The sequence below is a fragment of the Ictalurus furcatus genome, chromosome 9 (genome assembly GCF_023375685.1).
Source record: "Ictalurus furcatus strain D&B chromosome 9, Billie_1.0, whole genome shotgun sequence".
Lineage (NCBI taxonomy): Eukaryota > Metazoa > Chordata > Actinopteri > Siluriformes > Ictaluridae > Ictalurus > Ictalurus furcatus.
In genome coordinates, this window is record NC_071263.1 from 26796971 (window position 1) to 26811970 (window position 15000).

The following is a 15000-nucleotide window of genomic DNA, read 5'->3' on the forward strand; positions in this document are numbered from 1 at the left end:
TTGTTGCACGTAAACACCTTATTCAGAAAATCCACTGAAAGGAGACCCGCTCAGTCCGCGTGGAATTGTGGGTGCTAACGGATGCTCAGGCAACCCGGGCATACTTACAACAACCGTCATATTCTGAATATGGCTGCAAGACCTTAAACTGAATTTCACGTGCATGTAGAGTAAACGCAGTCAGTGATTGACAAACGACGTATTGTGCAGCCTTAACTGAGTTAGCATAAGATGCATGTTACTCACACTGTACCCTGAATCAATCAATCAATCAATCAATCTCTCTCTCTCTCTCTCTCTCTCTCTCTCTCGTAGCAGCCAGTGAAGGGCGAGTCATCGGAGGAGAGGATTTTTTCCAGAAGGTAAGAGCTCAACTTTCTACGTTTTCGTACGTTTCGCACTGGTTTTTAAAGTTTCTCGGGATATAATAGAGAAGCATGGATGATGCTGTTACAGGAAAATAATGAACGACAACCTATGGGGTTCGATTATGGTGTGATGCAGCTCGATGCGAAAGGTCTGCACTTATATAGCGCTTTTTTAACCTTAGCAGTTCTACAAAGCGCTTTACACTGTGTCTCATTCACCCATTCTCACACACACACACACACACACACACACACACCAATGGTAGCAGAGCTGACATGCAAGGCGTTAACTTGCCATCGGGAGCAGCTCGGGGTTCAGTGTCTTGCCCAAGGACACCTGGAGTCACGTGGGCCGGGAATCGAACCGCCAACCCGCTCTACCACCTGACCCACAGCCGCTGCTGTTACCACCTAGAGGTTGATTATCTTCCTAATAACATCATGTCATTTAAGTGACTAATTCCTCTTATACCAGATTTTTTTTTTTAACACTTAACAATTTTTGTTAATTAAAGAATACATTGAATTTTTTTTATCCAATTATAGCTACATTTAATGTTGTTGAGCATCCATGAAACAAGTCTCTGTGTAAGTTGTTACTATAGTGTCTCTCTCTCTCTCTCTCTCTCTCTCTCACACACACACACACACACACACACACACACACACACACACACACACACGTGTATGTGACTTGAGGAAGTGGATTTCTCATAGGTGTTGACATTTCTCTCTCCACTCGTAGACAAAGCATTCACTTTGTCCCGTTGAGTTTCAGGGAATTTCACAGACGTCAGCTCTCGGTAGTAGACGCGAGCCGACTGAGATCAGATCGTCGTTATTTTGCCAGTTTGGTTTGAAATGATACTTCGGTTTCTTTGTTCTTTTGTCTTTCCTTTTTTTTTTTCGTCACTTTGTGTACACCGAGAGCATTAAGGTAGGTGTGGGAGAGGAGGAAGTGAAATTTATATCACTATATAATTTAATATAATATAATATAATATAATATAATATAATATAATATAATGTAATATAATGTAATATAATGTAATGTAATGTAATGTAATGTATGATTTTATAGGCTTACATGAAATAAAAACCTAAATATAAAAAGGTTAAACGAGGCTTTATTTGAGCACTTCGAAATACAACTTCATGTTGTTGCAATGAGAAACAGCCTGAGGGCGCTGTGGGATACGCTGTTGTGACTGCACAGAAGGGGAGAAGGAGAATGAGTGGCTATTAAAGAGATGGAGTTAAGCACGGTCGCGCGTTTTTCTGACGAATACTTTATATCTTTTACAAGCGTAGTATCCCACACGCCTATAAAACTTTTTGAAATACTGGTAGGACGGTAACCTAAATAATGTGTTAAAAATCTAAATATTAAATCAAATTTTCAAAACACGGCTGGGTCACATACCTTTTTTTTTTTTCCCCCCCCGCAAAGCCGACGTACGGCTTCATCCAAATTTATTGGGTCACCTCTCTCGTGAGGCCCGAATCCAAAATGTTCCCAGATCGCCGATCTAACATTTGGTTTCGCACGAAGAAATCGCAGAACTCGCCTGTCTGGATTTTGCCGCGCTCAAACAAACCCGTGACAAACTAACAGACAACACCATATCGGGCGTTTGATTATGATTACGTCATTTTATTAACATAAAATCTCCCACTATATGGTAGGCTATAAATACAAATTAATATAGCAACCATTATTATTATTATTATTATTATTATTATTATTATTATTATTATTACACTTGGCCTCACATTATCTTCAAGCACTCACGGTTGAATTAATGAATGTAAGCTGTCCAGTCCCTGAGGCACTAAAGCAACCCCAAACCATAACATTTCCACCACCGTGCTTCACAGTTGGTATGAGGTGCTTCTCCTGAAAAGCTGTCTTTGGTCAGTGCCAAACATGTCCGCTGTTACTGTGACCAAACAGCTCTATCTTTGATTCGTCTGTCCAGAGGACATTACTCCGGTCTTTGCCTATGTGCTCATCGGCAAACTGTAGTCCTGCAAAGGCATTTTCCTTACAATAAATGCGTTTTATTAGAGTTATTTAGGTGGCACGGTGGCTTAGTGGCACCTTTTGCCTCACATCTCTACAGCTGGGGGTTCGATTCCCGCCTCCGGCCTGTGCGCATGGAGTTTGCACGTCCTCCCCGCGCTTCGGGGTTTCCGCCGGGTTTTCCTCCCCCAGTCCAAAGACATGTGCTGTAATCTGATTGGCATTTCCAAATCATCCGTAGTGCGTGCGATTGTGCCCTGAGATGGGTCGGCACCCCGTCCAGTCAGAAAGAGAAAAAAAAAAAAAAAAAAAAGAAAAGGTGAAAAACAACTGTGTGAAATTTCAGAATCCGTGTGTTTCATCTCTCTTTCTTGGAACTGAACTATCTGCCTATATCCTGCTTTTCTCCTCGTTACTGCCGTCTAAATTCACGTTCTATCATCATTCCCATGGGAATACCAATAAACTTTTTCCCTAATCCTGTTGTCACTGCAGAAATCATGTAAAAATGTGTCCCTGGATGTGTGGAAAGCCGCAGAACTATTGCAGTCCCCGTCCTCGTTTATTTCCTATTGTTCAGAAACAAAAGAATCGACGAGCTCGGCTGTTTTTTTGGCTCAGAAGAACGCCGAAACGTCGCGTTTCACACGGCAGAGTCATGTTCAGGAATCCGGGAAGTTCAGGTTTAGAAAAAGCTCGAGATAAACAGAAAAGATTAAACATTAAGTTTGTGGGTTTTTTTTTTTTTTTTCTGGTGCTGGTTTCTTTGCGCGATTTATTTATTTATTTTTCATTCCTTCTTCATTCCCTGGTTCTTTTTTCAGATGAAGCAGAAGAGATAATGGAACAGTGTATCTTTATATAGTGCATACAAACGCTCTTTGAACGCAAACGTGCAAGAACACGCGTGTGTAAGTGTGTCGGCTCACACGCCGAGTAACGTGATTGGTTCATTTCCTCCTGGTCACTTCCTGTTTCTGCTTCCGTGATGCCCCTGAAAGGGTTATCATGGTCACCGAGGTATAACTGTGCGTTCGAGTCGTCCCGGAAGTTCGTGTTTACGAGTTGGGAAGTCGTAATTACGACGTCAGGTACGTTCAAGGTCGGACCAAGATGGCGGTGTACCTTTTTCTTAATTAACTACAAAAAAAAAAGTTTGTTTTTAACCCGACTTCTCGAAAACGAAGAACAAAGAATGCGCATCAGGTGTGTTATGCTTTTTATTTATTTATTTATTTATTTATTTTTTTAAACCAATTTATGAATCCGCTGTAAACTTTATCGTTGGATATTTATAATAATTGTATCTGTTGTGTTTTGTGCAGGCGGTTAGCTTGTTTTATGGTAAATTTAAAAAAAAAAAAAAAGCCTGACAAAGGCGCGTCAGTGACTTGCCGCATATAGACTAGCAAACACAAAGTAACTAAACTCAGCTCCTGAGGCGAGTAAACATTCGATTTCGAAAAATTTACCGCCAACTAAAGACCGTTGATTTTCCCACCGTGGTTTCTTACCGACGCGCCCCCGACTCGGAAACTCTGACCTCAAAGAAAATCCCGAGTTTCTCCACTCGTAATTACGACTTTGTGGTGGCTTTCGTGTGCGTTCAGTTCGTAAATACGATCTATCCGACCATTAAATGCATTTTTTTCGTTGCCACGTTTTTGCAGGACGCTAAAAAAAAAATCGACAGCAGACAGACGAATCTGACGAAGCGACGTACGGAATAGCACACGAGGCTCCGTTTTGGAACGCAAGACGATCTTTTTTGCTATGCGAGCGCAAAACCTACGCTTATAAGCCCCGCCCCCAAACAATCCCAGAATCGGGTCCTAAGTATTCCACCCAAGCATGTAAAGACGGATATCGATCCCAAGTGTGCACAAGGCTCATCTCTCTCTGTAAATTATTATCTTTTTTTTTTTTATGTCCGAGTGTTTACTTTCCTCTAACGGAAGCCACTTGAGTGCCGAGGAAGAGGAAAAAGGCGTGGTTAAATGCGTGAATGTGAGAGGTGTGTTCTGTGTGTTCCGTCGTTCGTGTGTGGTCTCGCGCTGATCTGCTCCAGCCGCAGCAGCACGGCTCGTTGGGCCCGTCCCTCAGACGCTGCGCTTTAATATCACTCAGACATGCTTCCACTGAATACTTTGACAATGAGCCGCTTCCTGAAGGAGAAGACGTGGAGTCAGAGTTTTTCCCACGCTTTCTCTTCAAGCCGCCGAAGCTCCGCGGTGCACACCTAGGGCGTAAACGTTCCTGTTTACTACACTAATCATTACTAATACTGCTTTAATACTCTTTTCTCTCACAGAATTCGCTTTATGGACCGTATAAACGCCATCACAAGCGCCCGACTCATTAGCATGCCTTTCACAGCCGTGCAAAGTAGCCATCTTCTAGTCTGGTACTTTTTCAAGCGGTCCTTTGATGGACGCTGCAATCAACAAACCATGTTTACTGGCCCAAATCTGCTACCAAAGATGTGTTGGCGGTTTTTTTTTTTTCTTTCTTTCTTTCCCTTTTTTTTTTTTTTTTTTTCTTTTTTCTTCTTCTTCAGTTTAGTGACCGTTTCTTCCCCCAACAGCTTACATCACAGTCTGATGCATATACACGGAAGAGCCAATCAGATTGCAGATTTGAAGGACATCACGCTTGGTCTAGCACTTAGGACTGCCTGTGCGTAGTACGTTTGTGGGCGGGGCTCATCATCGCTGTTTTGCGTTCACATTGAAGGATTCCTTCCGAACCGTGGCTCGATCGGTCCGCGCTAGGCTCATTTTAAAACGCGGAGCCGAGCTCATATACGAGTTACGAGAACTACTAATTACGTTTCTACAGTTCTACAAAAAAATAGTCCTACAAAACTCTGGTTTTATATATATATATATATATATATATACTAAAATATATATCTGGTTTTATATATACACCCCCTCCTTTGCTCTTACTGTAACCACCACTCTTCTGCGAAGGCTTTCCACTAGATTTTGGGGCGTGGCTGTGGGGATTGGTGTTCATTCAGCTAAAGAGCGTTAATGAGATCAGGGACTGATGTCGTGTGAGGAGGTCTGGGGTGTAGTCGGTGTTCTAGTTCATCCCAAAGTCGTTCAGTGGGGTTGAGGTCAGGGCTCTGTGCAGGACACTCGAGTTGGAGCTGGCTTTGTGTACAGGGCCGTCGTCATGCTGGAACAAGTTTGGGCCTCTGGGTTCCAGTGAAGGGAAATCTTCATGGTTCTGCTTCTCCAACCACACACTGATGCGAATCCTGTTCACTACATAAACCATCACAAGCATCTTAGGCCTTGAAGGATCCTTCCAGATCTTACTCCTGCCTTCCTGAGGCCTACAGGCTCCTCCTTTCTCTTCAGTGACTTCAGTACTACTGACAAATCCAGTGTTAATCATTCATTCATTCATTCATTCCTCTTCAGTAACCATGTTATCCTGGTCAGGGTTGCGGCGTATCGATTGTTTCTTGGACACGTTTAAAATGCTCCGCCCATCTCCGTTTGCTTATTTTCTTGGCAGACAAGTGAGAAATCCAAGATGGAGGACAGAGTGCTGGTGAGGAGAAACGAGTCTTGTTAGTGAGCGAATATGAAGAGATTCATGGCAAACAACCTCCTCGTGACCAGAGTCACACCAGTCTTTATTTCATCTGCGTTACCGATGACGACGATCATTCTGATCTGTAGATCAAGCTAGGCTAGTCAGTTAGCAGAAACTAGCTAGGACTGGTAAGAGTGTTGTCATGGTTGCAGTGTGTGTGTGTGTGTGTGTGTGTGTGTGTGTGTTTGTCTTGTGAGCTGTTTATGTCGAGGAGATGTTGGCAGCTTTGAGTCATCTATGAGCCACCAGACTCCAAGAACGTCAAAACAAACTCAAGTGTCTGAAGCGTAAATTCCATGAAATCTACTCCACTCGTTATTCGTGCGTCCTTGCGGAACGTCTTCTGAATGACGCAAAGCTGGACGTAAGTATTCCAACGACGTACCAGGTTTTGAGCGCGCGAACGGTTCCGATGCGGACGTTGGCAAAACTGTAAGGATATATAACTATAACGAGCTATAAGATGTTTAAGGTAAAAGCAGTTGGTTATTTATAAGGCATGCGTAATGGCTACGTACGACAGAGTGTTCCACAGAGTGTTCTTCATTTCAGTGGACGAGTGTAAAGGGAACGCGTGCGAGTCTCGATATGGTATTCTAGGGTACGGTGCCACGGTTAAACCCCTCGTCAGCCTCGCAGCGCCATCTGCTATTGTGTTTTGTGCAACTTCTGGAAATGCCTCTGGTTCCCGTCAGCAACGTGACGAAAGTCTGCAGTCAGTCGAAGAGCGCTCTTGAACTCCAGATCACAGCCTCGGCCCCAGCTGCACGAGCGCAGCCGTGATTTAAAGCTCTGTTTGTACGTCGCTGAAAGGTTTTGCTTCACGGACGAGAACGTTTTTGTTATTTGGCGTTTATAACCAAAACCTCGTTACGCAATGCTTCAGAGATGATTAGAAAGGAGGAGAGGAGGAGAAATTCGCTCATCACTGGGGTTCTAGTCCGGGTCTGGGTATATCCGGATGCGTGTTGTGGAAGCACAGACAGTAGATATATGGGAATATCCTGGGATTTGAACATGCAACCTTCTGGTTATAATCTAACGGAATTTGGATTCACCTTTAACCTTAGACAAGGTGTTCGGGGTCGAGGGTTTTATGCGTTTATCCTCAGTATGTGCTTTATTTATCCAGCCGTGCATGGATTCCGTAGTCAACCTGAAAGTGATATCAGCCCTCTTCCACATACATGAGCTCACGGACGCTGCTGATTGGCTATTGTCTTGGTGTTCGACTGGGAGGAAGAGTGGTCCACCCCTCCTACCCAGAGAGCACAGACAATTTTGCGTCCTTGGCGGACGCACGGCGGCTGTGCGTTTTGTCAGGATTCGAATTTGCGATCTCCGGATGATTCCATCCATTTTCTGTACCGCTTATTCTACACAGGGTCACTGGGAGCATGGAGCCTGTGCCAGGGAACTCTGGGAACGAGGCGGGAGACACCCTGGACAGGGTGCCTACCCATCACACGCTGGGAGACAGTTTGGAAATACCAATCAGCCTAAAACGCAGGGGTTTGGAAACCAGAATACCTGGAGGAAACCCCCGAAGCACGGGAAGAACGCAGGGCCGAGACGGGACTCGAACCCCCAACCCTGGCGGTGCGAGGCGAACGTGCTAACCGTACACCGTGACTTAACACGAACCCCGTCACAACCTGACTAACCACAGAGTCACCGATGACCGATCTGATATCAGTTAATGATTGATGCTCGAATCGTTGTGCGTCTTTGGGATCTCCCGAGTTCGATCACAGCACGTGAACACTCGCGGACCGTTAATAAAAAAGATGGCCAGTCTTTGGGTTTGAAGTCCTTCCACGTGGACTCTTAATGGACTCTTAAAACTTTTTCCATCTGAACCACAGTTTGGCAAAAAAAAAAAAACACGACCACTTGGTTATTAGAGATTCTTGATGCACACACACACACACACACACCACTAAAACCTGAGCCAAGTAGCAGTTAGGATGGAGAAAGAGAACGACAGGCTGAGAGACGCTGAGGAAAGAGAAAGAAATCATGCTGTCGCAGCAGGTCGTAATGCTTTGTGCCGCAAAACTCTTACGAAAGGAATTTGACCGTCGCAAGAGGACTGAGTTACATGTCCACGTGTTTGTTTATCTGTTTATTTATTTATTTACTTGCATTAAAAAAAAAAGAAAAAAGTATGTTTTTCCCGTACACTGACCCCATTTGTTCTGGATGTGGTGTGAGGAATGTCCACAACAAGACGAATCTGTTTCCAGCAAATCAGCCTGAACTGCGATGCACTCAACCATCACCTGTCTACTGCCATGACTTTAAACACAACTTAAGCTCACGTTAAACACACCGCAAGCGCTCTGCTGCTTCCATCACACAAAGGTCAGAAACATTGTGAAGTGATTATTATTATTATTATTTTTAAACTGTATTTTATTCCAATTTGAAGTATGTGCGCTACTGTTAAACACTTCTACACAGATCAGCCATAACATTAAAACCACCTGCCTAATAACGTGTCGGTCGTCCTTGTGCCCTCAGCGTCGAGGCATGGACTCCACCTCCGAGACCTCTGAAGGTGTGCTGTGGTATCTGACGCCAAAACGTTCGCAGCAGATCCTTTAAGTCCTGTAAGTTGCGAAGTGAGACCTCCATGGATGGGACTTGTTCGTCTAGAACATCCCACAGACGCTCGATCGGATTGAGATCTGGCGAAGGCGTCGCTGATCCTCGGGCGCCCGTCACCGGTTGTCCTTCCTTGGACCGCTTTTGGTAGGTAGTAACCACTGCATACCGGGAACACCCCACAAGACCTGCCGTATTAGAGACGCTCCGACCCGGTCGTCCAACCATCACGATTTGACCCTCGTCAGAGTCGCTCAGATCCTTACGCTTGCCCATTTTTCCCGCTTCCAACACGTCAGCTTCAAGAGCTGACCGTTCACCTGATGCCTAAAGTCTCCCGCCCCTCCACAGGTACCACTGTAACGAGATAACCAATGTTATTCACGTCACCTGTCAGTGGTTTTATTGTTCTGGCTGATCAGCGTATGTATATTTTTTAAATAAAATCATATACAAGATGTGAATGATCACCGTAAAAGGGGTTCGGGTGGTTTGTGTAGTATTTCAGATATTTTGGGGGGCGTAAACAAAATAAAATCAATAAAAAAAAAAAACCAACGACCTAAAAAGTAATAAATAAAATATTCAAATGAATTAAAATAATAAAATCTAACAAAATAATATCCTTTAAAAAAAAAAATAGATTAAACGTATGAAATAAAAAAGGAACTAATCCCCGTGATATTCATGTATGTAAATTTTTTTTCCTGAAAGTGTGCGTCAGGATTTGCTGACAGGTTTCCAAATGCAGCTCGTTGTAGAGATTAGTTTTATTGTAGAACATGGTTTTCGATGCCAGACAGCTTTCTCGGGTAATTACGAAACCCGTGTTCCAGATTGTTCCGCTCCCGTTTAGTGGATTACGAGCGTTAATTTCACACACTGCCGTGTTTTTCCTCTGCTCCGCTGATGCCTGCTGAGTGTTTGGACGTTGGCGCTATTGTAGCAGGCGTACTTCTATATACACAGATATATACAGGCCAGGTGTGTGTGTGTGTGTGTGTTTGTGTATTTGTGTTTATATCTTGGTGGGGACCAAATCATCAAGAATAGTTTAATATCTAATGGGTTTGATCTGGTGAGGAGATTTCATTGGTTGTCATGAGGAAAGGATTTTTTATTTTTCTTTCTTCAAACAAAGACTACAGTTTTCATTAGGGAAGGTCCTCACAAGGATAGTAAGGTGTGTGTGTGTGTGTGTGTGTGTGTGTGTGTAAACGTTCTCTCTCTCTCTCTCTCTCTCTCTCTCTCTCTCCCCCCCCCTTTTTTATTTATTTATTTATTTATTTATTTTTGTTTTTTTTTTTACACTATCCCCACAAGGATAGTAAGGTGTGTGTGTGTGTGTGTGTGTGTGTGTGTGTAGGTTTTCCCCTTTTATTTATTTATTTTATTTATTTATTTATTTATTTATTTATTTACACTATCCTCACGAGGATAGTAAGGTGTGTGTGTGTGTGTGTGTAGGTTTCCCCCTTTTATTTATTTATTTATTCATTTATTTATTTACTTACACTATTCTCACAAGGATAGTAAGGTGTGTGTGTGTGTGTGTGTGTGTGTGTGTGTGTGTGTGTGTGTGTGTGTGTATAGGTTTCCCCCTTTTATTTATTTATTTATTTATTTATTTATTTATTTATTTACACTATTCTCACAAGGATAGTAAGGTGTGTGTGTGTGTGTGTGTGTGTGTGTGTTCTCTCTCGTTTTTTATTTTTTTAATTGTTTTTTACACTCTCCTCACAAGAATATTAAGGTGGGGTGGGGGGGGGTCTCTAACCTCTCTCTTTTTTTTCTTCCTCCCCCCCCCCCCCCTTTAGATTTTGACATTTCACAGACTCAGCTTTTTTTTCGGTCCAACTGCATACATATTTTTGCAGAACGTGTGTGAGTGTGTGAGTGTGTGAGTGTGAGAGAAATGAATGGAAAGATGGAGAGACGCTGTGAGTCTGAGAGAACGCCAGACCTGTGTTTTGTCACTGAAATGTGCAGGTGTGTGTTTATTACCTCCGCACGGAATAAAAGCCGGCTTATTCTCCAGCTCAGTGTTTCAGATGGAAGTTATTAAAGCCTAATTAATGGTGTGTTTATTAATCGACTCATTGCTTTGTAAGATTTTGAAAGTGAGAAAGACTGATGCGGTGTTTAAAATACAGCACCGTGTTAAAATGTCCGTCATAAACACTATAATCATTCAAATTATGATCGAGTTCTTTCTTCATGCGATGTGAGTGAAGAGCAGCTTGGAGATATATATAACACGCACATATAATTACATAATTATACTTTATTATTCATTTTATTATTATTATTATTATTATTATAGCAGCTGCAGTTAAAGGAATCCTGAAACTTACTTTATGCAAATGAGAAAATACATCAACTTTTACTTGATGTCGGCTTATACTACATTGGCAAATCATCCATCCATCCATCCATCTTCTATACCGCTTATCCTTTTCAGGGTCACGGGGAACCTGGAGCCTATCCCAGGGAGCATGGGGCAGAAGGCGGGGTACACGCTGGACAGGGTGCCAATCCATCGCAGGGCACAATCACATACACACTCACACACCCATTCATACACTACGGACACTTTGGACACGCCAATCAGCCTACCGTGCATGTCTTTGGGCTGGGGGAGGAAACCGGAGTACCCGGAGGAAACCCCGCAGCACGGGGAGAAAATGCAAACTCCGCACACACACACAGGGCCACGGTGGGAATCGAACCCCCGACCCTGGAGGTGTGAGGCGAACGTGCTCATTGGTAAATCAGTCATTATAATTTTCAATTTGTTAATGATCGACACGGTGCGCTTTTTAATGTTATTACTCTTTCTGCTTTCTCTGTTACATAACAAGCTGTGTTTTTTTTTGGGTCTCATTAACTCTCCGGTGAGATACCTGTATTTGGTTGCTATAGGAACTGACTTCCGTGTCAGAAAACATACTGACTTATACATGAGATTTTATGTAAATGTTAAATAAACAGCAAAAAGCTGTGAGTGAATGAATTTAAAAAAAAAAAAAAGAAAGAAAGAAAAAACCACCCGTGTAAAATATTTGTCCTGACCAGATGTGTAATATTATGTTATGTGCTGAATGATAAATTCTTACATTACTAAACAAAGGGTTAGTAAATGTCTAAAACGAACGAACCTGGCGAGTGAGTCATGGCTTCTTGTGCCGTCTAACTTAAAAGAATAATATTGCGCTCTTGGACACCACACGCTACTATGACTTGCACTAAACAGCACTTACTTTTGCTCAAGATGTCTACATACAAACGTTTCACAAGGGTTTTTTCGTTCCGCGTTAAAATCCATCGAGGCGTGTGTTTTCATGGTTCGAATTCTGTTTTTGAGAGCTATAGAATGTACCCAAGGCTTAAAGGATTGACTGAACTCTAGTGAAACGCTTGCTCAGGATTTGGCAGAGTTATCTGGCAACCGAGTGGGTGCTCCGACTGTGAGATGAAGTCTGATGAGGAATGATGGTGTAGGGTGTGTAGCAGAAGCTTGTCGTAAACTTAAGACCTCGGAGCGTGACGTCTTATTGGCCAGCGGTCCAAATGTGACAGTTTTTTTCCACATGATGGTACCAGTATGTCAGTCAGAAGAACAAGAACAGTCACAGATGCGGCTCTGTCGTGGTCTGGGGTGCACTTCAGCCAAGGGTGCAGAGCTACGGATCTCAAAAGTGGGGTCCGGGAAGCAAAGGCTCCAAAGACTCCTTCCGTAAATGTTAAATAAACACCTCCTTACCACCATCTGGAAATATAAAGAATTCACAACATTAAAGTCTATAAATAAAGTTATGTGTAATAAAGTGGAATGACATGGGGGGAAGCAGTTCTCCAAGGCAAGGTAAGGCAAGGAACTAGCTGAAATCCGTGAGTAATTATACCTCCTATCTGTGCAAATTAATATGAGCTGGGTTTGTAAATTGATGGTCTATTAAAAAGGCTTTTCGTTATCAAGGTGTCACACAGGAAACATCTCATGATGGGTAAAAGCAGAGAGCTCTCCCAAGACCTTCGCGACCTTATTGTTGCGGAACATATCGATGGAATCGGATACGGACGTATTTCAAAACTTCTGAATCCTCCAGTGAACGCCATTAGGGCCGTTAACCGCAAGTGGAAGCAACATCACGCCGTCATCAACCGGCCACGCACAGGAGCTCCTCGCAAGATTTCTGACCAGGGAGTCAGAAGAACAGTCAGAAGAGTAGCTCAAGGACCAAGGAGCACTCGGAAAGAGCTCCAGAAACACTTGGAGGCAGCAGGTGCCATCGTCACAGAGAAAACAATAGACTATGCAGTCCAGTGCTCACGCTCACCACACAAGACTCCATTACTAAAGAAAAGGCATGTCGAAGCTTGTTTAAAGTTTGCTACAACTCATTTGGACAAGCCTATGAGATACTGGGAGAGTGTCGTCTGGTCAGACGAGAGCAGAATTTAACTTTTTGTCTGTCGTACTACACACCATGTTTGGAGAAGAACCGGCACTGCACATCACCCTAAAAACACTACACCAACAGTGAAGTTTGGAGGTGAAGCATCATGGTGTGGGGCTGTTTTTCATCATATGGTACTGGCAGACTTCATATAATCGAAGGAACGATGAATGGAGCCCTTTACCGGGAGATTCTTGAGAAGAATCTGCTGCCATCCACCAGGATGATGATGATGATGAGACGTGGGTGGAGCTTCCAGCAGGACAACGATCCAAAACATACAGTGAAGGAGACTCTCCATTGGTTTCAGAGGAAAATAAATCCAGGTGTTAGAATGGCCCGGTCAATCACCTGACTCGAATCCAACTGAACAAGATTTAAAGACGATATGTTCAGAAGGACGGGCCGAAAATCACACCTGAATACCGCGGAACGTTAATTTCTTCCTACAGGAAGCGTCTTGTAGCTGTCGTTACAAAGGCTCCACTAACTATTAAATATATTTCACTTGGCGTGTTCGATACTTTTTTCCCCGCATTATTACATTCCGCGTTATTACACATAACTTAATTTATGGACTTTAACGTGTGGATTTCTTTATATTTCCAGAGTTCTTGAGTTAATACCAAAGTCTGGTGAAAATTTAATGTGAAGAACCTCATAGGAAATATATTTACTGAAACAAAGGTTGACTGGTCCAATACTTATTTCCCCCAATTGTGTGTGTGTGTATATGTGTGTGTGTGTGTGTGTGTGTGTGTGTGTGTGTGTATATATATATTTATTTATTTATTTTGTTTGACATGGTTTGCGAATTGCAACCGCGGGACATTCATAACCAACGGTACCCACGCTACTGCAGAAAAACAAGTACCGTGACGTTTTAAGAATCTTGGTACCGACTTGGTACCGAAGTATCGGTTCTCGTGACATCCCCAGTTCAGAGCACATCGTTGCGGACTCTTCGCGTTCTGTCCGTCACCTATTCGAGCGATCGCACTCTGGGGAAAACGCTACAGAGTGACAACCAAGACACTTCAGCACTTTGGAGCCCAGGTTTCTGCATAAACACTGTATATTTAAATTCTAGCCTGCGTTACTTGTCCTCTGCTCTTACTCAGTCCCTCCCGGATGCAGTATTTTGCAATCTTTCAGATTTTCCGCAGATTTATCCCCCCTTTGCTGTTCTAACGCGCTCCAGTCTTCTGCGAAGACTTTCCACTAGATTTTGGGGCGTGGCTGTGGGGATTTGGGTTCATTCAGCTACAAGAGCGTTAGTGAGGGCAGGTACTGAGGAGGTCTGGGGTGCAGTCGGTGTTCCAGTTCATCCCGACGGTGTTCATTGGGGATGAGGTCAGGGCTCTGTGCAGGACACGTGAGTTCTTCAGCACCAACCTTAACACACCGTGTCTTCATGGAGCTGGCACAGGTTTGTGCTCAGGTTTGGGCCTCTTGGTTCCAGGGAAGGGAAACTGTAAAGCTACAGCACACAGAGACTTCGGACACGATGGTGCGCTTCAGACTTTGTGGCAACAGTTTAGTAGAAGAGGCACGTATGGGTGTGATGGTCAGGTGTCCACATACTTTTGGCCGTGTAGTGTATGTCCATCGACGTAGTCATCCATCATAGTCGTTACACACCTGACGTTAATGTCTGGAGACTCTGATTGGTTCAGAGGTTCTGAAGGTTCCACTGAGAGATGATGTGTGTCGTAACTGACGATCTCGCAGCCATCCACAAGAGCGTCTCACACACGTGCAGCAGGTTTAGAGACCTTACTGTTGCTTTACGTGTGTGTGTGTGTGTGTGTGTGTGTGTGTGTGTGTGTGTGTGTGTGTGTGTGTGTGTTCCTACTGCTAGCGTTTATGATCATTAGTTAGAAGTGACCTCAAGATGGTGCTCTTTAAAAATAAAAATAAAAATAAAAAA

At 43.4% G+C, this 15000-nt stretch overlaps 1 protein-coding gene across 3 annotated transcripts in view; it reads left to right on the forward strand.

Annotated features, from left to right (window-relative positions):
* Positions 1-15000, forward strand: part of bicc1a (BicC family RNA binding protein 1a) — a 58705-nt gene that overhangs the window by 17929 nt on the left and 25776 nt on the right. For 2 of the 3 annotated variants that reach the window (XM_053633213.1, XM_053633215.1), the window contains exon 2: positions 316-362. In XM_053633213.1, coding sequence (XP_053489188.1) covers positions 316-362 — 47 coding nt within the window. The remainder of the gene's footprint in view (positions 1-315; positions 363-15000) is intronic. The other variant, XM_053633214.1, reaches the window with a different exon arrangement.